The sequence below is a fragment of the Staurois parvus genome, unplaced genomic scaffold, assembly GCF_062004578.1.
Source record: "Staurois parvus isolate SC_StPar_1 unplaced genomic scaffold, SC_StPar_1.0 ptg000090l, whole genome shotgun sequence".
NCBI lineage: Eukaryota > Metazoa > Chordata > Amphibia > Anura > Ranidae > Staurois > Staurois parvus.
Window position 1 is genome coordinate 10,306,446 of NW_028317886.1, and position 26,711 is coordinate 10,333,156.

A 26,711-nucleotide genomic window follows, 5' to 3' on the forward strand; every position below is an offset into this window, starting at 1 on the left:
TCCCTGGAACTAAAAACTAGGGAAAATCTTCAGCTGTCACTGGGTCAGGGATAGTGATGAAATCTTCCAACTGAACACTTGTTCCAGGGATAACTGTCTAAGAGAGGATTTCCTTTACTTTGGAGAGATTTTCTCTCATTACTTGTTATGTTTCAAGACAAAAGTGAAGGAAAATCTCTCCAGTGGGACCCAACAGCAATGACAACAACAACAACAAAACGTGGCAGAAGTTTTATTCCTTGATCAAGGAGGTAATAGGCACATGGAATCTGCAGGCCAAAAGTCCATGGAGTCTTAATAAATCCAGGAAAATGGGAGTCCAATGACGGGGGCGGGGATGAAACAGTCCGAATACCAGAGCAAGCTGTGGTAGAGTGAAGCAGACTCTAATATGGAGAAACAGAGGAAAAAACACATCGCCTCTAAGTGTAATCCTTTAAATCATATGTTCAATTATATGTTCATTTTGCTATGTCATATTTTTTATGTTATCTTATGAAATTTTATGTATTCACATGATACCATTAGCAAATTCATCCTGCTCGTCAATTGTTCCCCATTCAATCTCCCCTCCCACTATCCCTCCCTGTTCCCCATATAAGGCTCCCATTCACATTGTATTACCTGCTTGAGAAGGGAGTGCGCTGGTCTATTTCGGACCTTGCGCATGCTCAGAAATGTGCCCCACCTTTATGACGTCAGACGGCGAGGTCACTGCCTGAATTTCACAGTGGGCCACTACAGCGGACCAACCCGGCGCTTTCCTCCTACTCCAGCGCTCTCCACCATCCCACTTTGACACACTACATTGCGGCTTACCAGCTTGGCGATGAGGCAGACTGCACATCCATTTATGATGAGCCTGTTTATTATCTATGAACATGTGAGTTGCCTACTTACTTTTTAACTATTAAACTTGTATCACAGGCTACACTTAAGAGGCACTGTGCTTCTTCCTCAGAAGTTTTATTCCTTCCCTACTGTAGCCAAAACTTTAAGAGAAAAAGTTTTGGCTTTAAAAATAATTAGTAGCTCCAGTTAAATTGGACTTTGCACTCAATGCAAGGCCAGCTTTATAAATGCCCCCCCTACACCCTACCTAAAAACTGTTGGTGATGTTATCATCCTGCTGACAAAGTTCTGGTGAATGGTGAGTAATGTAAATGTCACAATAAAACACTGCAGTACAGTGAGATGTGGGCTTTTCTACAACTCCCAGATCTTGCTGGAAGAGGAAGACGTCACCCTTGCTTTGCCACCATAGATGGACGCCAGGGGGAAAGCTATTATCTATCTATCTATCTATCTATCTATCTATCTATCTATCTATTATCTAACTTCTTTTTCCTACAGGTGATTTTTTTAACTGTTATTCAACATTTCAGCAAGAGGGAAGAAGGCACACTTAAATTCTAGACCTTGCTTTTAGGTCGCTGATCAACTTTCTTTTTCAAGGAAATAATCACAGTTAGCTTTGTGTTACCTGCTTTAAAGCTCTTTCTATTTCTACTCCATGTCCCCACGGCACTGCTGGGTTTGCTAAACAATCTCCCGCATTTCCTCTTCTTGAGATTTCTATTCTCTGCTTACGCAAATTACGGAAGGCCTCTGTCATCACTTGAACAGCATCAAATGTCAGAGCTGATGTATACTGAAAATGACATACAAAATATAATTTTAAAAATACAACACTTTACAAAATATTATAAAATACATGCATACAATTTAATTTAATACAAGAGATTATTGGTTTGGCATTCTGACCTCTCTACTTTCAGGGGCACATAAGCAAAGATTTTCATGAGCATGCATAGGTCATTTCTGCCTAAGTATCCATGACAAAAACTCAAGAACTACCCTGTGCTATTCTGACTTCAGTAGAGTGTATTCTGATTGGTTGAAATGGGTTATTGTAATTATTTAATTAGCCTAAAAGAGAGTTTTTCTGGTTGTATGATTTCCTTTGTGGAAGCTTATTAAAAAACAATTGAAAAAGGCAGTATATGACAATTGTGTACAACTCAACCTGAGGTTAATGCTCATGTTATGTCACTCCCAGAAGGAAACACTGCTGATTATTATTATTATTATTATACAGTATTTATAAAGCGCCAATAGTTCGCTCAGCGCTGTACATTACAGAGGGGGTCAGAACATGTGACAGAACAATACCAATACAATGCAAAACATGAGGGGATTGAGGGCCCTGCTCTTTCGAGCTTACAATCTAGGAGGGAGGGGATGGTGGCACAGGAGGAGATAGCTGTGGGGGATGGAGTGGTAGGAAGAGTGGAGGAGGTCGGCAAGTTAGCAGGGGGTGGGGTAGGCTTCCCTGAAGAGATGGGTTTTCAGGGTGCGCCTAAAGGAGAGGAGGGTAGGTGATAATCTGATGGGTTGGGGCAGGGAGTTCCAGAGGATGGGTGACACCCTGGAGAAGTCCTGGAGGCGGGCATGGGAGGAGGAGACCAGGGAACTAGAGAGAAGGAGGTCTTGTGAGGAGCGGAGTGTGCGTGCTGGGCGGTACTTGGATATTAGGTTAGTGATGTAGTTCGGGGCAGTGTGGTGGACAGCTTTGTACGTCAGTGTTAGGATTTTGAATTTGATCCGTTGCGGAATCGGAAGCCAGTGGAGAGATTGGCAGAGGGGGGTGGCGGAGACAGAGCGGTTGGAAAGGTGAATGAGTCTGGCAGCCGTATTCAGGATCGACTGAAGCGGGGACAGCCAGCGGTGAGGCAGGCCAGTGAGGAGGGAGTTGCAGTAGTCGAGTCGTGATATGATGAGGGAATGGATGAGCTGTTTAGTGGTTTCTGGGGTTAGGAACATGCGTATTTTGGCGATGTTGCGGAGGTGGAGTCTGCACGAGTTTGTTAAAGATTGGACTTGGGGCTGAAAGGATAGGTTGGAGTCCAGAATGACACCAAGTACTCTGGCCTGCAGGGTGGGTTTGATGGTAGCGTTGTTGGATGTGACGGAGAAGTCAATGGGGGGTGGTGTCCGGGCTGGGGGGAAGACAAGAAACTCGGTTTTGGAGAGGTTCAGTTAAGGAAGTGGAGCGACATCCAGTCTAATATGTCGCTCAGTAGGTGTGTGATTCGGGCTGAGACCAAGGGGGTGAGGTGGGGGGTTGAGAGATAGATTTGTGTGTCGTCGGCATAGAGGTGGTAGTTGAAGCCGTGAGAGTGTATGAGTTGGCCAAGGGAGGAGGTGTAGATGGAGAAGAGAAGGGGCCCGAGGACAGAGCCTTGAGGGACCCCAACAGAGAGGGGGAGTGAGGGGGAGGTGGTAGCATTATAGGAAAAATTAAAGCAGTTACATTCATTTTATGGAGTTCATTTAATAAAGGAATTGTGGCTTCAATTAGAAAAGTAAAAATTCACAGAACTTAGTAAATTAGGTGTAAACACATTTTCCCATACATTTTTCTATCACGACCTAGCAGAAATCCTGTTTTTTTTCCCTCACACATGATTGGGTATTCAAAGTGAACATGGTTTCACCTTATTTACTAACATTCACTTTGCAAAGTGAACATGCACTCTCTATTTCTTTACAAAATCAACTCTATTGTGTATTGCCTTTGTACACAGCATAAGATGAAAATGATCACATATCACAAGTCCCCATAGGAATATAAAGTGTTACTATATCCAGGACCCTGCATTCACTATATCTGGTCTCCCACAGTACACAGAACATGGAAATGCCATTATTTTAGTATATATAAATTGCGAAATACTTTTATCATCAGCAGTTAGTGTCCAGCTAAGCACTGGTAAAAGCTTGTAGGAGGAGTTTTCTTTCTGCTCTAGGAGGATGCAAAACCCCTGACCTCTGTCTGGACAGTGCTGATTGGCCCTGTTCTGATCACATGCATTCTCCCAAGAAGAAAAATCTCTTTAGTAAGACACACCAAATTGAGCATGTGCAGAGTGACTGCACACACTATGTCTTATCAGGAGATAAGAAGACGAAACTGGAAGAAGGGGAGGATCAGAGGAGTCAGGATCAAACAGAATTTTTAAACAATGCAGAGGATTAACCCCTAGGTTCCACAGTGAGTATAACAAGCATGCTTTAGTGCATATACAGACTGTTGTGAGTTTAGTAACACTTTAGTTTAAAACAACTAACAGAAACTAAAAGAAATACATATTGACATTATTTATATTAATGTGTATGCCAATGCAAAATTTAAAACAATATATGCAGTACGTCTTTGAACACGTGTACATTTATCCAACTTTTTTTCCCTTCACAGACCACACAAGTGCAGAAAATAACCTGTGAAATGCAGTTAGGTCTTAACCTAATGTGACCTAACAACATGTGGCATTTTTGTGGACTGAGTGTTGTCAGCCCTGCTCAGATTTCTTTTGCTAAACTACTTAATCCATCCCACTGTGTTCACCTCCAAGCCATAGGCACTACCCGACTTGTAGCCCCAATAATAGCAAGGATGGATACATAGGCTCTTTGAAATAATAGATGGAACAGGGCACATGATAGCTCTAAAGTTCTGACATAATCAACAGGTATATTTTACACTTTAAAAACAGATATAAAAAAATGCTTTCAAGTATATATATATTAGACCAAAACTGTTCATTGTTAGGGTTTACGTACACTTTAAGTCTGTAAGTATGTAAAACCCCAATATTATATTTAAAGTCTCAGATGAGAGATTTCATCTAAAATAAAACAATAACATTTTCATGCCAATAAGTAAATTATAAATAATATAATGAAAGAAGCCTGCCAATGAAGCATTTAAGTCAAATGTTATGTTTCTAAGAAAAGTAGGACGTGTAGAATGTCCCATGGTTAGCTTGGTGCAGAGTGCTTGAAGGCACTAAGCAGTCAACACGAATATAAATATAAATATGTGATTTATTTCCACACCAACAGATATCAACACAACAGCTCATTTTACAAAGAAGAAACATAATACAATGTGACTGACATGAGCTGACATGGCAGCCCAGTGTGGGCTATCAGCTGGTAATATTCTCATTTTAATAATATAAGCATATAAATACTGTATATTATGTTGCAGATATGGCCACTAATTACATTCGTGTAGTGCAAAGTTAAAAGCCAAATTAATAAAGAGAAACTAGGTATGAAAAGGTAGCTCAAAGCTGTGTGCAATAAAAGTTAAAAGTGTGTCTGTATATAGACAGTGGAATTAGATTGGAATTTAAGTAGCAGGGATCAGTAACCAATGTACAATTGGTAAAGTAGGAATCCTCCCCCCCCAACACATTCCCCCATAACTTTAATAGTTGTGTTTTTTTCATGCTGGGTGCAGGTACCTTTTTCAGACAGGTACCTGCTCCCACTTCCGCATTTCTTGCCTAGGCAAGAATTACATTAGTTTAGACCAACGCTCTACCCGACCCGCCCCATCAACATTTTTTTTTTCTAAGACAGGGTACCTTTTTCTGACAGGTACTCAATTTCACTTTGTCTAGGTGAAGAATATATTTTAAAATATATATTTTTAAAAATATATATTTTTTAAATATATTCTTCAGATTTGTTTTAACATAAAAAGTCATTTTAACATATATTTTTAATATATTTGTAAATGCATTCCAAAAATGCAAATTTGTATTTTTAAAGACATACAGTATATTTGAAATGTATTTTTAAATATTTTTTTCTTATATTTTGTAAAAACGCATTTCAACATGCAGTATATATATATATATATATATATTTTTTTTTTTTTGTATTTGAATAGATTTTGATATATATTGAATATGGGCAAAATTGTAGCATTTCAAATATATGTCAATATTTTCGGGAAGAATATTTTAAAATTATATTTCAAATATATTTTTCTTCCATATGGGCAGTCTGACAGCACCACGCGGATCTCACACGTGGGCAATGGGTTGCCAGCTGTGAAACAGCAGGAAGTGACACTCAGCTCCCGCGGCACCTGCCAGGGATCAAAATCTGGCAAAGAATCAGTCCCACTGAGAATCGGTCTGTTTCTTTAATGTCAGAAGCTACAGAATTCGAAGCTGCCGACTATATTTTTTACAAATTGACTGAATTGCTTTTCAACTCTGATTCAAGATGAGATAACAGGAGGCAACAGAGATCATTGCACCTTATTCTGTATTTATTATTAGCATGTTAATATCAAAATTACTGTAGTAGAAATGTGGTAAGTGTAACCCTCATTAGACTTATAGTACTCCCTGGGAATTAATTAGTGGAGGTTAGGAGCAATGGAACTCATAGTGGAGGTTAGGAGCAATGGAACTCAAGAGAAGGTAGAGGCAGATTGAAATGTTTAGGTGGGCTGAGAAAAGACAGGAGACATAGAGAGCATGTCTCATGGACTGAGGGGTGTACTGGAGGCAAGATCAGAGGTACTTGTAGAGCTTGGTAGAGAGAGCTGACATCTGGACTAATGAATACAGAGTAGGGAAAGCAGAGGAGTCAGGAACAAAGGTACAGCTTGACTGGTGAGAGTGAAAGACCAAGACAAGAGGACAGCAAAGTGAAATTAATAATCAACCAGAGATTAAAGGTTGGAGTCCAAGAGCAATTGTTTGTGAGCGCACAACGTGAGAAGGGCATACACATTGTACTGAACACCCCCTTACAGGCAACATGGTGCAATAAATGATGATGTAAAGCAGGAGATGTATTCTGTTTTGAAATGTAGGGAATAATATGCTGTTACGACAAGGAACGGAGGCAGCTGGTGGTGGTAGAATGGGACAAACAAGGCAGGTGCTAAGGTGAAGCAGCTGATGATAAGCAGACTGATGGTGAAGAATAATTCTCAAACTACAGTTACATTCTTCAAAGCATGTGCCAGCTGTTCACATAAGTTACATTAATAAGCTCATATGTATAACCTCAACTATCCACTGGTCAGCAAACTAAGATGCCTTTACAGTCCTGAGCATAGAAGTTATTTCCATCCATTTGAATCTGATTCCTGCAGTGGGAATTTTTACTGTACAAATAATTAACACTGGCTGACATTTTTTGTTGCAGAGACTGCAGAGACCTTTACCAGCTGAAGACAGTTTTGCAATGCAACAAATGCATTTGTTCTGCCGTTGAATGCATTAGTCTGGCTGAAAAAAGCCACAAGTCCATCTAGTTCAAGCATAAATGGGAAGAAAAAGAAATTCTAAGTCTATACCCACAGTTGATCCAGAGGGAGGCAAAAAACCCCAGCAAACCCCAGTTTGCTCCTGCAGGGGGAAAACTTCCTTCATGATCCCTAAGAGACGTAATCTGATATTCCTTGATCAACTTTACCTATAAAGGTTAGTATCCAGTTTAGTATCCAGTTATATTCTGTGTTCTTAGGAAAGAATCCAGGCCTTTATTTTAAGCAATCTAATGAGCTGGCCAGAACCAACTCTTGAGGGAGTTTATTCCACATTTTCACAGCTCTTACGTGAAGAAACCTTTCCGTATTTGGAGATTAAATCTCTTTTCCTCAAGACGTAAAGAGTGCCGCTTGTCCTCTGTACTGTCCTTAAGGTGAATAACTCTACACCAAGTTCACTATATGTGCCACTTATGTTTTTATACATGTTTATCATATCCCCCCTAAAGTGGCTGTAAAGGCTGAAGGTTTTTTACCTTTATGCATTCTATGCACAAAGGTAAAGAGACTTATCGTGATCCAGCGATGTGAATTACAGCCTTGGCTGACTCGGGTCTCTGCCTCCTCATTGGCTGAGACAGCAAGCAGGAGCCATTGGCTCCCACTGCTGTCAACCACAGCCAGTCAACCAATAAGGAGAGAGGGGGGGCTTCTCCATGGACACATGTAGCAGTGGGTGCCCCCATAGCAAGCTGCTTGCTGTGGAAGTACCCAAGAGAAAGGAGAGCAAGTGGGGGACTCGAGAAGAATTAAACTTTAGAATCGCTTTAATCTCCTCTTCTCAAGAGAGAAAAAATTCAGTTCCTCTAATATCTCCTCATAGCTGAGCTCCTCCATGCCTCTTATCAGTTTGGTTGCCCTTCTCTGCACTTTCTCCAGTTCCCTGATATTCTTTTTGTGACTTGGTGCCCAAAAAATAACTGCAAAAAAAAATGAGGTCTCATTAATAATTTGCACAGGGGTAAAATGCAAGAGAGGATTTTGCTCTCTTTGGAAACTGCAGCTTGGCATTGTATGCCATTATTAAGCTTATGATCTACCAGAACCCCCAGACCTTCACCATTGATTCCCCCATTTGTACTCCACCTAGTATGTATGATGCATGCATATTCATATTCCACAAGTGCACAAATTTACATTTATCAACATTAAAACATCATTTGCCACTCAGTTGCCCAATTAAACAGTGCTTTGAGGTTAGCTTGAAAGTTGGAGACATCCTGAAAGGACTTTATTCCACTGCATAGCTTGGTGTCATCTGCAAACACTGAATTGGTACTATTAATCCCAGATACTATACCATTTACAAATATAGTAAAAAGTAAAGGTCCCAACACTGAACTTTGGGGTATACTACTACCAACCCTAGATCATTCAGAGTATGAATCAATGACCACTACTCTCTGAATATCGACTTTTAGCCAATTTTCTATCCATTTACACACTAATTTTTCCAAGTCTGTAGACTTTACCTTACACATTCGCCATGTATGGGAAACTGTATAAAAATCCAAGTATATGATATCCATAGCCACTCTCTGTCCAAGGTCTTGCTTACCTCCTCATAAAAAGAAATCAGATTTGTTTGACAAGTTCTCTTTCATGAATCCATGCTGTCTGTTGCTTAAAATATTTTTTTCCAGCAAGAACTCATTTATGTGGTCTTTTATTAAACTCTCCAGTATCTTCCCAACTATAGAAGTTAAACTAACCGGTCTATAGTTGCTTGGTAAAGATTTTGATCACTTTTTAAATATTGGCACCACGTTGGCCTTACCCCAATCCTGAGGTACTATGCCAGTCATTAAAGAGTCCCTAAAAAAATTAGGAATAATGACTTTGAAATGACAAAGCTCAATTCTTTAAGGACACATGGGTGCATGCCATCTGGTTCAGGTGCTTTATTTATCTTCAGTCTGTCTAAATAGTTCTGGACCATATCAATTTTGAGCCATTGTGGATCATTTCGGGCTGTGTCAATATCATTCCTATTATGGACATGCTCATTTGTATACACAGAGCTGAAGACTGTATTTAATAAATTTGCCTTCTCTTTGTCCCCAGTCACCCACTCTAGATTATTTTGTAAAGGGCCTATATGCTCGGACCTGACCTTTTTACTATTAACATATTTGAAGAGGTTTTTGGGGTTTGTCCTGCTATATTTTGCAATCTGTCATTTGTTTTCAATTTCTGCAACCCTGATTTCCTTTTTACATATTCTACTCTTCACTAATGGCTACATAGAATACATACAGTATATGTATACAATACACGCATCAAAGTATCTCTAGAACTCTCACTCAATCATTGGCTTGTTCTCTGAAACAGTATACACTTGACTGCTAGATCTGACAACCAGAAACATTGCAGTAACATTTAATGCCATCTACATTTTGCACAGCCATTAAAAAGTATGGCTGTGGGGAAGTACAAATGTCTTAAACAAAGGAAGTGTTTAGGGTAGTGACATGAAAATCTAAAAATATTGGTGGACATTATCTGCCCTTTCCAGGAAAAATGAAAAGAGCCATATAAAATCCTAATGAAATGTCCTACACGGAATTTAAAGCAGAGAGAAAACTATGTTAATGTCAAAGAATTGAGTATACTGTATGTGTATCTTGTGGCACTCAACATGATTCACTGACTCTTCAAAGAAAGCACCTAGGTAGAGCACTGTGCTAAAAAAATATATGATTTAGCAAGCTTAGCTCCATAGGGAATTGCTATGATAAAAGGCCTCTAATTTTATCTGGAATAAAAATAGCTGACTCACCCAAGTTGCAGTGAACATTCTGTGGGTTGATGTATTGCTAAGATCTAGTTTTCCTAAAAAAAATGGATCTCAATAGAGACAAAGATTTTACTAGAAAAAAATCATGATGTGCATCTGTGAGATGATAGGGATTTCAACTGTAATCATCAGATGCAGAGGAGAAAACCAATAAAACTGTGAAGCGTTACTTTAAAACGAACGTCATGCTATGAGAAAGAACTAAATTCAAAAGTGCACAACAAATTACAAAATAATTACTCTGCATTTCACTTATTCATAAGTAAAGCTCTCCTTTCATACTGCATTGTGACAGCTTGCTATTTCAAGTATTGCTACTGAATATGTGGGATAATTTGGTGGAGCTAGGCAACTGACTTGTGACATAACTGTCTACCTAGGAACACTATGCCATGTTTTATGGGTTTGTGGGTGGTTATAGGATAACAGATTGGGGTTGGTTTACTAAAGACGTAGATAACATCCAATCCTGTGCGATGGAAATTAACAAAAATGTGATTCCTACTAGCATATGGCAAGTGAACACAAGCTAACCTTATTTACTATTGTATCTAGAGATGAGCGAAGAAATGAAAAATTCGATTCGACTGATTCGGCGAATTCGTGGACAATATTCGATTCGAGTCGAATAAATTCGCTGTGAATTTAACTTAAAAAAGGGTGTTTCTAGGCTTCAGAGAGACTTAATATTAGTGCAGAACACTGTACCTTTAATTTAAATGCCCTTGGAGTCTGCTGGGGAAGAGAAATAATACTGTCAGTCAGTATGACATGCAGATGAGTGCCGTCGATCTTAGAATCACCGCACACTTCACTCATTTGGGCAGTCACGGGGCCAAAACCAGAGTGTGGAGCCACAGTGTGGCGGTGGAGGCAGCAGCAATGGGAGGCCATACAGCACCCTATGACAAAAATGGAAACCACCAGCAGTGTGAGGAGACCTGAAAGTGGCACATGGCAGAGTGTGGCGATAGAGACAGCAGCAATGGGAGGCCGTACAGGGACCCATGACACACTCTGGACCTGGCAGCAGCATGAGGAGGCGGTACAGGGGCCCATGACAGATTACGGGCCTGGCAGCAGCATGAGGAGTCGGTACAGGGGCCCATGGCAGATTACGGGCCTGGCAGCAGCAATGGGAGGCCGTACAGGGACCCATGACACACTCTGGACCTGGCAGCAGCATGGGGAGGCGGTACAGGGGCCCATGACAGATTACGGGCCTGGCAGCAGCATGAGGAGTCGGTACGGGGGCCCATGACACACTCTGGACCTGGCAGCAGCATGAGGAGGCGGTACAGGGGCGCATGACAGATTACGAGCCTGGCAGCAGCAACTTGGACAGGAGGACGTTCAGCTTCTGCACCGTCGGGTGCGTGCTCGCAAACTGTTGTCTCTTGGAAACGGATTCCAAGAAAGACTGCTGACGGAATCCGTGAAGAGGAGTAGCAGGAGAAGGAGCATCTGAACGAGCGGAATATGCCAACAAGCGACAACAGTGGCCCATGACAGATTACGGGCCTGGCAGCAGCATGAGGAGTCGGTACGGGGGCCCATGGCAGATTACGGGCCTGGCAGCAGCTATGGGAGGCCCGTAATCTGCCAGCACCCTATGACAAAAAATGGAACCCACCAGCAGTGTGAGGAGACCTGAAAGTGGCACATGGCAGAGTGTGGCGATGGAGACAGCAGCAATGGGAGGCCGTACAGGGACCCATGAGAGACTCTGGACCTGGCAGCAGCATGAGGAGGCGGTATAGGGGCCCATGGCAGATTAGGGGCCTGGCAGCAGCTATGGGAGGCCCGTAATCTGCCAGCACCCTATGACAAAAAATGGAACACACCAGCAGTGTGAGGAGACCTGAAAGTGGCACATGGCAGAGTGTGGCGATAGAGACAGCAGCAATGGGAGGCCGTACAGGGACCCATGAGAGACTCTGGACTTGGCAGCAGCATGAGGAGGCGGTATAGGGGCCCATGGCAGATTAGGGGCCTGGCAGCAGCTATGGGAGGCCCGTAATCTGCCAGCACCCTATGACAAAAAATGGAACACACCAGCAGTGTGAGGAGACCTGAAAGTGGCACATGTTTGGGGCATGATTCATGGCGGATTTAGTCAGTTGTGTCAGGAACTGGTGGTTTGAAATCCAGACTAATCCACGCCTGATTCATTTTCACAAACGTGAGTCTCTCCACACTTTGGGTGGACAGTCGTGTCCTCCGCGGAGTTGCAATACCTCCTGCCGCACTAAACACGCGCTCCGATGCCACGCTACTGGCCGGGCATGACAGCCTTTCAAGGGCAAATTCAGCTAGTTGGGGCCAAAGGTCAAGTTTCGTTGCCCAGTAGTCAAGGGGATTGTCTACCTCGGTTGGCAGGGTGCTGTCCAAGTAGGCCTAAGCCTGTTGTTTGAGGTCCTGCTCCAGGTCCACCTGATGCTGCTGCTGCTGCTGCGGCTGGTTAGTAGTTTCCTCACTGCGCTGGTGAAGAAAGCTACTCATCATCGACTGCAGACTGAGGCAGCCGCTGCTGGTGGAGCTGCCACTGCTCCTACCACCCCACCCCTCCCCTGCTGCCATGGCAGCGGAACACGAGCGCACAGGGCCCACAGTGTCTGAGGATGGACGTTGGCGCAGACAGGCAGAGACCAGCTGACTACATAGGTGTTTTTTATAGTACGTTATTTTGGCCTCCCTCTCAGCAGGTGTGAAAAAGGCCACCATTTTTGAATGGTAGCGAGGGTCCAACAAGGTGGACAGCCAAAAGTCATCCCTCTGTCTGATGGTTATTATTCGGCTGTCGCTACGCAAGCAACCGAGCATGCTATGGGCCATTTGTGCCAAGGAATGCGAGGGACTCCCTGCCTCCATCTCCACAGCATACTGCCACGGTGCGTCTAGGTCCTCTGTCTCCTCTTCCTCCTCCTCTACCAGATGCTCCTGCTCCTCCACTCCTGTCCGCTGAGTGGAAAAACCACCCATTTCACTCAATAATTCCTGAGCACCAATGTCCTCCTCTACCTCCTCCTCTTCTTCCAGTCCTGCCCCCACAGGGGCCATGTGGCGTTGAGATCTGTGCGCCACGTCTACCGCACCCTGACCAGCCATTGTTAACAGCATTTGTTCCAGGACGTGCAACAGAGGAATGACGTCGTTCATCCCATAGTCCTGCCGACTCACGAATAGCGTGGCCTCCTCAAAGGGCCTGAGCAAGCGCAGGTGTCACGCATGAGCTGCCAATGGCTGACATCTAAGTTACACAGGGAGTACCTTTATCTGCTTTTAACATCAGGAAATCTGTGATGGCCTTTTGCTGTTCGTAAAGGCGGTCTAACATATGTAGGGTTGAATTCCACCTTGTTGCAACGTCACAGCATGAGGAGTCGGTATAGGGGCCCATGGCAGATTAGGGGCCTGGCAGCAGTTATGGGAGGCCCATAATCTGCCAGCACCCTATGACAAAAAATGGAACACACCAGCAGTGTGAGGAGACCTGAAAGTGGCACATGGCAGAGTGTGGCGATGGAGACAGCAGCAATGGGAGGCCGTACAGGGACCCATGAGAGACTCTGGACCTGGCAGCAGCATGAGGAGGCGGTATATAGGGGCCTACGGCAGATTAGGGGCCTGGCAGCAGCTATAGGAGGCCCGTAATCTGCCAGCACCCTATGTCAAAAAATTCAACACACCAGCAGTGTGTGAGGAGACCTGAAAGTGGCACATGGCAGAGTGTGGCGATGGAGACAGCAGCAATGGGAGGCCGTACAGGGACCCATGACAGACTCTGGACTTGGCAGCAGCATGAGGAGGCGGTATATAGGGGCTTATGGCAGATTAGGGGCCTGGCAGCAGCTATAGGAGGCCCGTAATCTGCCAGCACCCTATGTCAAAAAATTCAACACACCAGCAGTGTGAGGAGACCTGAAAGTGGCACATGGCAGAGTGTGGCGATGGAGACAGCAGCAATGGGAGGCCGTACAGGGACCCATGACAGACTCTGAACTTGGCAGCAGCATGAGGAGGCGGTATATAGGGGCCCATGGCAGATTAGGGGCCTGGCAGCAGCTATAGGAGGCCCGTAATCTGCCAGCACCCTATGTCAAAAAATTCAACACACCAGCAGTGTGAGGAGACCTGAAAGTGGCACATGGCAGAGTGTGGCGATGGAGACAGCAGCAATGGGAGGCCGTACAGGGACCCATGACAGACTCTGGACTTGGCAGCAGCATGAGGAGGCGGTATATAGGGGCCCATGGCAGATTAGGGGCCTGGCAGCAGCTATGGGAGGCCCGTAATCTGCCAGCACCCTATGTCAAAAAATTCTACACACCAGCAGTGTGTGAGGAGACCTGAAAGTGGCACATGGCAGAGTGTGGCGATGGAGACAGCAGCAATGGGAGGCCGTACAGGGACCCATGACAGACTCTGGACTTGGCAGCAGCATGAGGAGGCGGTATATAGGGGCCCATGGCAGATTAGGGGCCTGGCAGCAGCTATGGGAGGCCCGTAATCTGCCAGCACCCTATGTCAAAAAATTCAACACACCAGCAGTGTGTGAGGAGACCTGAAAGTGGCACATGGCAGAGTGTGGCGATGGAGAAAGCAGCAATGGGAGGCCGTACAGGGACCCATGAGAGACTCTGGACCTGGCAGCAGCATGAGGAGGCGGTATATAGGGGCCCATGGCAGATTAGGGGCCTGGCAGCAGCTATGTGAGGCCCGTAATCTGCCTGCACCCTATGTCAAAAAATTAAACACACCAGCAGTGTGAAGAGACCTGAAAGTGGCACATGGCATGAGAGACTCTGGACCTGGCAGCAGCAGGAGGAGGCGGTATAGGGGCCCATGGCTGATTAGGGGCCTGGCAGCAGCTATGTGAGGCCCGTTATCTTGCAGCACCCTATGTCAAAAAATTTAACACACCAGCAGTGTGAAGAGACCTGAAAGTGGCACATGGCAGCAGAGTGTGGCGATGGAGACAGCAGCAATGGGAGGCCGTACAGGGACCCATGAGAGACTCTGGACCTGGCAGCAGCAGGAGGAGGTGGTATATAGGGGCCCATGGCAGATTAGGGGCCTGGCAGCAGCTATGTGAGGCCCGTAATCTGCCTGCACCCTATGTCAAAAAATTTAACACACCAGCAGTGTGAAGAGACCTGAAAGTGGCACATGGCAGCAGAGTGTGGCGATGGAGACAGCAGCAATGGGAGGCCGTACAGGGACCATGACAGACTCTGGACTTGGCAGCAGCATGAGGAGGCGGTATATAGGGGCCTATGGCAGATTAGGGGCCTGGCAGCAGCTATGTGAGGCCCGTAATCTGCCTGCACCCTATGTCAAAAAATTTAACACACCAGCAGTGTGAAGAGACCTGAAAGTGGCACATGGCAGCAGAGTGTGGCGATGGAGACAGCAGCAATGGGAGGCCGTACAGGGACCATGACAGACTCTGGACTTGGCAGCAGCATGAGGAGGCGGTATATAGGGGCCCATGGCAGATTAGGGGCCTGGCAGCAGCTATGTGAGGCCCGTAATCTGCCTGCACCCTATGTCAAAAAATTTAACACACCAGCAGTGTGAAGAGACCTGAAAGTGGCACATGGCATGAGAGACTCTGGACCTGGCAGCAGCAGGAGGAGGCGGTATAGGGGCCCATGGCTGATTAGGGGCCTGGCAGCAGCTATGTGAGGCCCGTTATCTTGCAGCACCCTATGTCAAAAAATTTAACACACCAGCAGTGTGAAGAGACCTGAAAGTGGCACATGGCAGCAGAGTGTGGCGATGGAGACAGCAGCAATGGGAGGCCGTACAGGGACCCATGAGAGACTCTGGACCTGGCAGCAGCAGGAGGAGGTGGTATATAGGGGCCCATGGCAGATTAGGGGCCTGGCAGCAGCTATGTGAGGCCCGTAATCTGCCTGCACCCTATGTCAAAAAATTTAACACACCAGCAGTGTGAAGAGACCTGAAAGTGGCACATGGCAGCAGAGTGTGGCGATGGAGACAGCAGCAATGGGAGGCCGTACAGGGACCATGACAGACTATGGACTTGGCAGCAGCATGAGGAGGCGGTATATAGGGGCCCATGGCAGATTAGGGGCCTGGCAGCAGCTATGTGAGGCCCGTAATCTGCCTGCACCCTATGTCAAAAAATTTAACACACCAGCAGTGTGAAGAGACCTGAAAGTGGCACATGGCAGCAGAGTGTGGCGATGGAGACAGCAGCAATGGGAGGCCGTACAGGGACCATGACAGACTCTGGACTTGGCAGCAGCATGAGGAGGCGGTATATAGGGGCCCATGGCAGATTAGGGGCCTGGCAGCAGCTATGTGAGGCCCGTAATCTGCCTGCACCCTATGTCAAAAAATTTAACACACCAGCAGTGTGAAGAGACCTGAAAGTGGCACATGGCAGCAGAGTGTGGCGATGGAGACAGCAGCAATGGGAGGCCGTACAGGGACCATGACAGACTCTGGACTTGGCAGCAGCATGAGGAGGCGGTATATAGGGGCCCATGGCAGATTAGGGGCCTGGCAGCAGCTATGTGAGGCCCGTAATCTGCCTGCACCCTATGTCAAAAAATTTAACACACCAGCAGTGTGAAGAGACCTGAAAGTGGCACATGGCAGCAGAGTGTGGCGATGGAGACAGCAGCAATGGGAGGCCGTACAGGGACCATGACAGACTCTGGACTTGGCAGCAGCATGAGGAGGCGGTATATAGGGGCCCATGGCAGATTAGGGGCCTGGCAGCAGCTATGTGAGGCCCGTAATCTGCCTGCACCCTATGTCAAAAAATTTAACACACCAGCAGTGTGAAGAGACCTGAAAGTGGCACATGGCAGCAGAGTGTGGCGATGGAGACAGCAGCAATGGGAGGCCGTACAGGGACCATGACAGACTCTGGACTTGGCAGCAGCATGAGGAGGCGGTATATAGGGGCCCATGGCAGATTAGGGGCCTGGCAGCAGCTATGTGAGGCCCGTAATCTGCCTGCACCCTATGTCAAAAAATTTAACACACCAGCAGTGTGAAGAGACCTGAAAGTGGCACATGGCAGCAGAGTGTGGCGATGGAGACAGCAGCAATGGGAGGCCGTACAGGGACCATGACAGACTATGGACTTGGCAGCAGCATGAGGAGGCGGTATATAGGGGCCCATGGCAGATTAGGGGCCTGGCAGCAGCTATGTGAGGCCCGTAATCTGCCTGCACCCTATGTCAAAAAATTTAACACACCAGCAGTGTGAAGAGACCTGAAAGTGGCACATGGCAGCAGAGTGTGGCGATGGAGACAGCAGCAATGGGAGGCCGTACAGGGACCATGACAGACTCTGGACTTGGCAGCAGCATGAGGAGGCGGTATATAGGGGCCCATGGCAGATTAGGGGCCTGGCAGCAGCTATGTGAGGCCCGTAATCTGCCTGCACCCTATGTCAAAAAATTTAACACACCAGCAGTGTGAAGAGACCTGAAAGTGGCACATGGCAGCAGAGTGTGGCGATGGAGACAGCAGCAATGGGAGGCCGTACAGGGACCATGACAGACTCTGGACTTGGCAGCAGCATGAGGAGGCGGTATATAGGGGCCCATGGCAGATTAGGGGCCTGGCAGCAGCTATGTGAGGCCCGTAATCTGCCTGCACCCTATGTCAAAAAATTTAACACACCAGCAGTGTGAAGAGACCTGAAAGTGGCACATGGCAGCAGAGTGTGGCGATGGAGACAGCAGCAATGGGAGGCCGTACAGGGACCATGACAGACTATGGACTTGGCAGCAGCATGAGGAGGCGGTATATAGGGGCCCATGGCAGATTAGGGGCCTGGCAGCAGCTATGTGAGGCCCGTAATCTGCCTGCACCCTATGTCAAAAAATTTAACACACCAGCAGTGTGAAGAGACCTGAAAGTGGCACATGGCAGCAGAGTGTGGCGATGGAGAAAGCAGCAATGGGAGGCCGTACAGGGACCCATGAGAGACTCTGGACCTGGCAGCAGCATGAGGAGGCGGTATATAGGGGCCTATGGCAGATTAGGGGCCTGGCAGCAGCTATGTGAGGCCCGTAATCTGCCTGCACCCTATGTCAAAAAATTAAACACACCAGCAGTGTGAAGAGACCTGAAAGTGGCACATGGCATGAGAGACTCTGGACCTGGCAGCAGCAGGAGGAGGCGGTATAGGGGCCCATGGCTGATTAGGGGCCTGGCAGCAGCTATGTGAGGCCCGTTATCTTGCAGCACCCTATGTCAAAAAATTTAACACACCAGCAGTGTGAAGAGACCTGAAAGTGGCACATGGCAGCAGAGTGTGGCGATGGAGACAGCAGCAATGGGAGGCCGTACAGGGACCCATGAGAGACTCTGGACCTGGCAGCAGCAGGAGGAGGTGGTATATAGGGGCCCATGGCAGATTAGGGGCCTGGCAGCAGCTATGTGAGGCCCGTAATCTGCCTGCACCCTATGTCAAAAAATTTAACACACCAGCAGTGTGAAGAGACCTGAAAGTGGCACATGGCAGCAGAGTGTGGCGATGGAGACAGCAGCAATGGGAGGCCGTACAGGGACCATGACAGACTCTGGACTTGGCAGCAGCATGAGGAGGCGGTATATAGGGGCCCATGGCAGATTAGGGGCCTGGCAGCAGCTATGTGAGGCCCGTAATCTGCCTGCACCCTATGTCAAAAAATTTAACACACCAGCAGTGTGAAGAGACCTGAAAGTGGCACATGGCAGCAGAGTGTGGCGATGGAGACAGCAGCAATGGGAGGCCGTACAGGGACCCATGAGAGACTCTGGACCTGGCAGCAGCAGGAGGAGGTGGTATATAGGGGCCTATGGCAGATTAGGGGCCTGGCAGCAGCTATAGGAGGCCCGTAATCTGCCAGCACCCTATGTCAAAAAATTCAACACACCAGCAGTGTGAGGAGACCTGAAAGTGGCACATGTTTGAGGCATGATTCATGGCGGATTTAGTCAGTTGTGTCAGGAACTGGTGGTTTGAAATCCAGACTAATCCACGCCTGATTCATTTTCACAAACGTGAGTCTCTCCACACTTTGGGTGGACAGTCGTGTCCTCCGCGGAGTTACAATACCTCCTGCCGCACTAAACACGCGCTCCGATGCCACGCTACTGGCCGGGCATGACAGCCTTTCAAGGGCAAATTCAGCTAGTTGGGGCCAAAGGTCAAGTTTCGTTGCCCAGTAGTCAAGGGGATTGTCTACCTCGGTTGGCAGGGTGCTGTCCAAGTAGGCCCAAGCCTGTTGTTTGAGCTCCTGCTCCAGGTCCACCTGATGCTGCTGCTGCTGCTGCGGCTGGTTAGTAGTTTCCTCACTGCGCTGGTGAAGAAAGCTACTCATCATCGACTGCAGACTGAGGCAGCCGCTGCTGGTGGAGCTGCCACTGCTCCTACCACCCCACCCCTCCCCTGCTGCCATGCCAGCGGAACGCGAGCGCACAGGGCCCACAGTGTCTGAGGATGGACGATGGCGCACAAAGGCAGAGACCAACTGACTACATAGGTGGTTTTTATAGTACGTAATTTTGGCCTCCCTCTCAGCAGGTGTGAAAAAGGCCACCATTTTGGACCGGTAGCGAGGGTCCAACAAGGTGGACAGCCAAAAGTCATCCCTCTGTCTGATGGTTATTATTCGGCTGTCGCTACGCAAGCAACCGAGCATGCTATGGGCCATTTGTGCCAAGGAATGCGAGGGACTCCCTGCCTCCATCTCCACAGCATACTGCCACGGTGCGTCTGGGTCCTCTGTCTCCTCCTCCTCCTCCTCTACCAGATGCTCCTGCTCCTCCACTCCTGTCCGCTGAGTGGAAAAACCACCCATTTCACTCAATAATTCCTGAGCACAAATGTCCTCCTCTACCTCCTCCTCTTCTTCCTGTCCTGCCCCCACAGGGGTCATGTGGCGTTGAGATCTGTGCGCCACGTCTACCGCACCCTGACCAGCCATTGTTAACAGCATTTGTTCCAGGACGTGCAACAGAGGAATGACGTCGTTCATCCCATAGTCCTGCCGACTCACGAATAGCGTGGCCTCCTCAAAGGGCCTGAGCAAGCGGCAGGTGTCACGCATGAGCTGCCAATGGCTGACATCTAAGTTACACAGGGGAGTACCTTTATCCGCTTGTAACATCAGGAAATCGGTGATGGCCTTTCGCTGCTCGTAAAGGCGGTCTAACATGTGTAGGGTTGAATTCCACCTTGTTGCAACGTCGCAGATCAGGCGATGCTGTGGAATTCCGTTCTGCCGCTGCAGCTCAATGAGGGTGTTCTTTGCGGTGTAGGAATGGCTGAAATGCATGCACAGTTTACGTGACATTTTAAGGATGTCTTGCAGTGGGATGGTGGATTTTAGGAACCGCTTGACAACCAGATTGAACATGTGAGCCATGCATGGCGCATGGCACAACCTTCCTTGACGCAGAGCAGACACCATGTTCTTTCCGTTGTCAGTCAACATGGTTCCGATTTTTAGTTTGCGCGGAGACAGCCATCTGTCGATTTCTCTGTTCATTACACTCAGCAGTTCCTCCCCTGTGTGACTACGTTCGCCAAGGCATACCAGGTGCAGCACAGCGTGACACCGTTGCGCCCTGCACATGTGATATGCCGGTCGGGTAATGGGACTTGGCACGGGGGTGGCGGCTGAGGACACGGCGGAAAAAGAGGTGGTAGAGGCGGACATGCTTGCTGGACCAAGGACGTGCAAACGTGGAGGCAAAAGCGTCGTGACCTGTCCAAGTTGCTGGTGCGGCTGTGCCGGCACCACGTTCACCCAGTGGGCCGTAAATGACATGTACTGTCCCTGACCGTAGTTACAGCTCCACACGTCGGCGCTGCCGTGCACTTTGGCAGAGACCGACATGCTCAAAGACTGGCCCACCATCTCTTCTACATGTGAATGCAGGGCTGGCACTGCCTTTTGGGCAAAGAAATGACGGCTTGGCACTCTCCACCGCGGCGCGGCACAAGCCATCATTTCTCGGAAAGGTGCTGAGTCCACCAGTTGGAAAGGGAGGGACTGCAGCACCAGCAACTTGGACAGGAGGACGTTCAGCTTTTGCACCGTCGGGTGCGTGCTCGCAAACTGTTGTCTCTTGGATACGGATTCCAAGAAAGACTGTTGACGGAATCCGAGAAGAGGAGTAGCAGGAGAAGGAGCATCTGAACGAGCGGAAGATGCCAATGAGCGACAACTCCCCTCAGCAGAGGTGTTGGAGCCTTGACTGGCTGATAGAGGGCGATTGACGACGTCGGGTGACGGAGCAAGTAACGGAGCGGGTGATGGAGCGGGGGCTGGGGCAGGCAGAACCGCCGTATGTTTATCACGGTTTTCCCAGGCCACCGAATGGTGACGCTGCATATGCTGACGCAACGCTGTAGTCCCAACATGGGCCCCCTGGCCACGCTTGCATTTCTGGCCACATAGTCGACATACGGCTACATTTACTTCCTCGGGCGGCTTGAGGAAAAATTGCCACACCACCGAGTAGGAAACTTTGCCCCCGCTACTCTTCACTGGCTGACTGCTACTTCCTCCGTGCGCACCGGCACCACTACTGGCCGTGGTGGTAGGCTGCAGTGGAGCTGGTGCTCTACTCCGTGGACGTTTGGCTCCACTGACACTGATGCGACCCTGCTGCTGTCTCCTGGGCAACCCACCGACTGTTTTGCTCGCTGCCAAGCTGCCACCCTCTTCTCCTGATGATGCGGAAGAAATTGCCTGATGACGACGAGGCTGCCAAGTGCGATCAACCTCCTCATCATCAAGTAGGGTCTCCGCCTCACTACTAGCCCCCTCGGCTGCGTCTGGGTCAGGAGACAGACCTGTCTCTAGACCGGCTACCGAGCCACTCTCCTCGCCAGTACTTGTTCGCTTGGCTGCTGAAAAGGCCGATGTCTCCCCCCGTTCCTGACCGCCCTCTGTTAGCTCTTCCTCACTGTACAGTGGGGCTGAGCCCACAGCATGCGATACTTCGCTTGGTGAGGGAACAGCAAAGGACAGGGGCAGGTAGAGGACACGTGATTTCAGTGGGCTTGGTCCCGGGCCATGCCAACTAACGGTTGTGTCTGACGTACCCACCGACCGTTGGCTGTAGGTGTCAGAGGTGACCTGGGAAGAGGAAGACGACCGAGCCAACCAATCAATGACGGCAGGGTTGTCGGTGGAGACACGACCGCTGGATGACACCGGGAGCACTGGCCTCTGGCTGCGAATACTGCTGCCTCGACCCCTTCCTCTGCTGCCACGTCTGCTCGCTCCTAAAACATTGCCTCCTCTGCCACTCCTCTGCATGTTGTCTGACATACTATTTAATTCAACGATTAGGTGTCCCTGAGTAACAATTCTCTGGCACTCAGTAACAATTCTGTCTGTCCCTGAGTATGAATTCTGTGGCCCTGAGTAACAATTCTGTGTCTGTGCGAGTAACAATTCTGTGTCTGTGCGAGTAACAATTCTGTGTCTGTGCAAGTAACAATTTTGTGTCTGTGCGAGTAACAATTCTCTGGCACTCAGTAACAATTCTGTCTGTCCCTGAGTAACAATTCTCTGGCACTCAGTAACAATTCTGTCTGTCCCTGAGTAACAATTCTCTGGCACTCAGTAACAATTCTGTCTGTCCCTGAGTAACAATTCTCTGGCACTCAGTAACAATTCTGTCTGTCCCTGAGTATGAATTCTGTGGCCCTGAGTAACAATTCTGTGTCTGCGCGAGTAACAATTCTGTGTCTGTGCAAGTAACAATTTTGTGTCTGTGCAAGTAACAATTTTGTGTCTGTGCGAGTAACAATTCTCTGGCACTCAGTAACAATTCTGTCTGTCCCTGAGTAACAATTCTCTGGCACTCAGTAACAATTCTGTCTGTCCCTGAGTAACAATTCTCTGGCACTCAGTAACAATTCTGTCTGTCCCTGAGTAACAATTCTCTGGCACTCAGTAACAATTGTGTGTCTGTGCAAGTAACAATTCTGTGTCTGTGCAAGTAACAATTTTGTGTCTGTGAGAGTAACAATTCTCTGGCACTCAGTAACAATTCTGTCTGTCCCTGAGTAACAATTCTCTGGCACTCAGTAACAATTCTGTCTGTCCCTGAGTATGAATTCTGTGGCCCTGAGTAACAATTCTGTCTCTGTGCGAGTAACAATTCTGTGTCTGTGCAAGTAACAATTTTGTGTCTGTGAGAGTAACAATTCTCTGGCACTCAGTAACAATTCTGTCTGTCCCTGAGTAACAATTCTCTGGCACTCAGTAACAATTCTGTCTTCCCTGAGTAACAATTCTCTGGCACTCAGTAACAATTCTGTCTGTCCCTGAGTATGAATTCTGTGGCCCTGAGTAACAATTCTGTCTCTGTGCGAGTAACAATTCTGTGTCTGTGCAAGTAACAATTTTGTGTCTGTGAGAGTAACAATTCTCTGGCACTCAGTAACAATTCTGTCTGTCCCTGAGTAACAATTCTCTGGCACTCAGTAACAATTCTGTCTGTCCCTGAGTATGAATTCTGTGGCCCTGAGTAACAATTGTGTGTCTGTGCAAGTAACAATTCTGTGTCTGTGCAAGTAACAATTTTGTGTCTGTGAGAGTAACAATTCTCTGGCACTCAGTAACAATTCTGTCTGTCCCTGAGTAACAATTCTCTGGCACTCAGTAACAATTCTGTCTGTCCCTGAGTAACAATTCTGTCTGTCCCTGAGTATGAATTCTGTGGCCCTGAGTAAGAATTCTCTGGCACTCAGTAACAATTCTGTCTGTCCCTGAGTATGAATTCTGTGGCCCTGAGTAACAATTGTGTGTCTGTGCAAGTAACAATTCTGTGTCTGTGCAAGTAACAATTTTGTGTCTGTGAGAGTAACAATTCTCTGGCACTCAGTAACAATTCTGTCTGTCCCTGAGTAACAATTCTCTGGCACTCAGTAACAATTCTGTCTGTCCCTGAGTATGAATTCTGTGGCCCTGAGTAACAATTCTGTCTCTGTGCGAGTAACAATTCTGTCTCTGTGCGAGTAACAATTCTGTGTCTGTGCAAGTAACAATTTTGTGTCTGTGAGAGTAACAATTCTCTGGCACTCAGTAACAATTCTGTCTGTCCCTGAGTAAGAATTCTCTGGCACTCAGTAACAATTCTGTCTGTCCCTGAGTAACAATTCTCTGGCACTCAGTAACAATTCTGTCTGTCCCTGAGTAACAATTCTGTCTGTCCCTGAGTATGAATTCTGTGGCCCTGAGTAAGAATTCTCTGGCACTCAGTAACAATTCTGTCTGTCCCTGAGTATGAATTCTGTGGCCCTGAGTAACAATTGTGTGTCTGTGCAAGTAACAATTCTGTGTCTGTGCAAGTAACAATTTTGTGTCTGTGAGAGTAACAATTCTCTGGCACTCAGTAACAATTCTGTCTGTCCCTGAGTAACAATTCTCTGGCACTCAGTAACAATTCTGTCTGTCCCTGAGTAACAATTCTCTGGCACTCAGTAACAATTCTGTCTGTCCCTGAGTAACAATTCTCTGGCACTCAGTAACAATTCTGTCTGTCCCTGAGTAACAATTCTGTCTGTCCCTGAGAATGAATTCTGTGGCCCTGAGTAAGAATTCTCTGGCACTCAGTAACAATTCTGTCTGTCCCTGAGTAACAATTCTCTGGCACTCAGTAACAATTCTGTCTGTCCCTGAGTATGAATTCTGTGGCCCTGAGTAACAATTGTGTGTCTGTGCAAGTAACAATTCTGTGTCTGTGCAAGTAACAATTTTGTGTCTGTGAGAGTAACAATTCTCTGGCACTCAGTAACAATTCTGTCTGTCCCTGAGTAACAATTCTCTGGCACTCAGTAACAATTCTGTCTGTCCCTGAGTAACAATTCTGTCTGTCCCTGAGTATGAATTCTGTGGCCCTGAGTAAGAATTCTCTGGCACTCAGTAACAATTCTGTCTGTCCCTGAGTATGAATTCTGTGGCCCTGAGTAACAATTGTGTGTCTGTGCAAGTAACAATTCTGTGTCTGTGCAAGTAACAATTTTGTGTCTGTGAGAGTAACAATTCTCTGGCACTCAGTAACAATTCTGTCTGTCCCTGAGTAACAATTCTCTGGCACTCAGTAACAATTCTGTCTGTCCCTGAGTATGAATTCTGTGGCCCTGAGTAACAATTCTGTCTCTGTGCGAGTAACAATTCTGTGTCTGTGCAAGTAACAATTTTGTGTCTGTGAGAGTAACAATTCTCTGGCACTCAGTAACAATTCTGTCTGTCCCTGAGTAAGAATTCTCTGGCACTCAGTAACAATTCTGTCTGTCCCTGAGTAACAATTCTCTGGCACTCAGTAACAATTCTGTCTGTCCCTGAGTAACAATTCTGTCTGTCCCTGAGTATGAATTCTGTGGCCCTGAGTAAGAATTCTCTGGCACTCAGTAACAATTCTGTCTGTCCCTGAGTATGAATTCTGTGGCCCTGAGTAACAATTGTGTGTCTGTGCAAGTAACAATTCTGTGTCTGTGCAAGTAACAATTTTGTGTCTGTGAGAGTAACAATTCTCTGGCACTCAGTAACAATTCTGTCTGTCCCTGAGTAACAATTCTCTGGCACTCAGTAACAATTCTGTCTGTCCCTGAGTAACAATTCTCTGGCACTCAGTAACAATTCTGTCTGTCCCTGAGTAACAATTCTCTGGCACTCAGTAACAATTCTGTCTGTCCCTGAGTAACAATTCTGTCTGTCCCTGAGAATGAATTCTGTGGCCCTGAGTAAGAATTCTCTGGCACTCAGTAACAATTCTGTCTGTCCCTGAGTAACAATTCTCTGGCACTCAGTAACAATTCTGTCTGTCCCTGAGTAAAAATTCTGTGGCCCTAATAACGTTTCTGTGGCCCTAAGTAACAATTCTCTGGCACTGAGTAACAATTCTGTCTGTCCCTGAGTATGAATTCTGTGGCCCTAACTAGCGTTTCTTTGTCCCTAAATAACGATTCTGTGGCCCTCATTAACAAGTCTGTGTCCCTGAGTAATGGTTCTCTGTCCCTAAGTAACTTCTCTCTGTCCCCAATTCTCGTTTCTGTGGCCCTAACTCTGTCCCTGTCCCTAGTACAGAGCGGTCTGCCTCTGTTCAATGACTGCAGGCAAATGAAGATTTCCAAAATGGCCGCTATATATACCTCGACCATTACACAGTGCTGGCTGGCTGGCTGCTGATTGGCTGATGCGATCACATGTCGTTGAGGAATGCATTATGGGGCAGCGCGCCTTGTCTGCGCGCCTTCCCCGACATCCCCGCTCCGTCGCCGCACATGTCAGCCGCCATTTTCGGAAAAATTTCGATTCGCGCGTCCGAATTAGGCTGTTTTTCGGATTCGGCACGAATCGAAATTTTTCCGATATTCGACTCGAATTCCACTTCGGATACTTCGATTCGCTCATCTCTAATTGTATCACTTTGTTTCTCACTTCACTTTGTTTCTCTTAGTGGATTCCAGTCTGAAGCTGGTCCAGTCAAGTTCGATGTTCCTCGGGGCTCGGTCTTGGGTTCCTTACTTTTTAGCATTTACATGTTTCCACTTGGCCAACTGCTTAGACCACATGGGCTCAATTATCACTTAGATGCTGAAGACACTTAGATATAAATCCACACTAAACTGGATTCTACTTTGGCTGCTTCTCTCCCATCTAGCTGTATTTGTGATATAAAAACTTGGAAGGCACACAATTTTCTTCAATTAAACTGTGACAAGACTGAAGTCATGCTTTTTGGCACCCCCTATAAATTAAGGCCAAT

General features: G+C 47.1%; 1 protein-coding gene across 6 annotated transcripts in view; it reads right to left on the reverse strand.

Moving 5' to 3' along the window:
- Positions 1-26,711, reverse strand: part of GRIA2 (glutamate ionotropic receptor AMPA type subunit 2) — a 238,519-nt gene that overhangs the window by 61,994 nt on the left and 149,814 nt on the right. For all 6 annotated transcript variants that reach the window (XR_016311762.1, XR_016311763.1, XM_089670410.1 and 3 more), the window contains exon 7: positions 1,484-1,651. Coding sequence is in view for 4 of the 6 variants with exons in the window: in XM_089670410.1 (XP_089526536.1) it covers positions 1,484-1,651 (168 nt within the window). In the remaining 2 variants the exon portion in view is untranslated. The remainder of the gene's footprint in view (positions 1-1,483; positions 1,652-26,711) is intronic.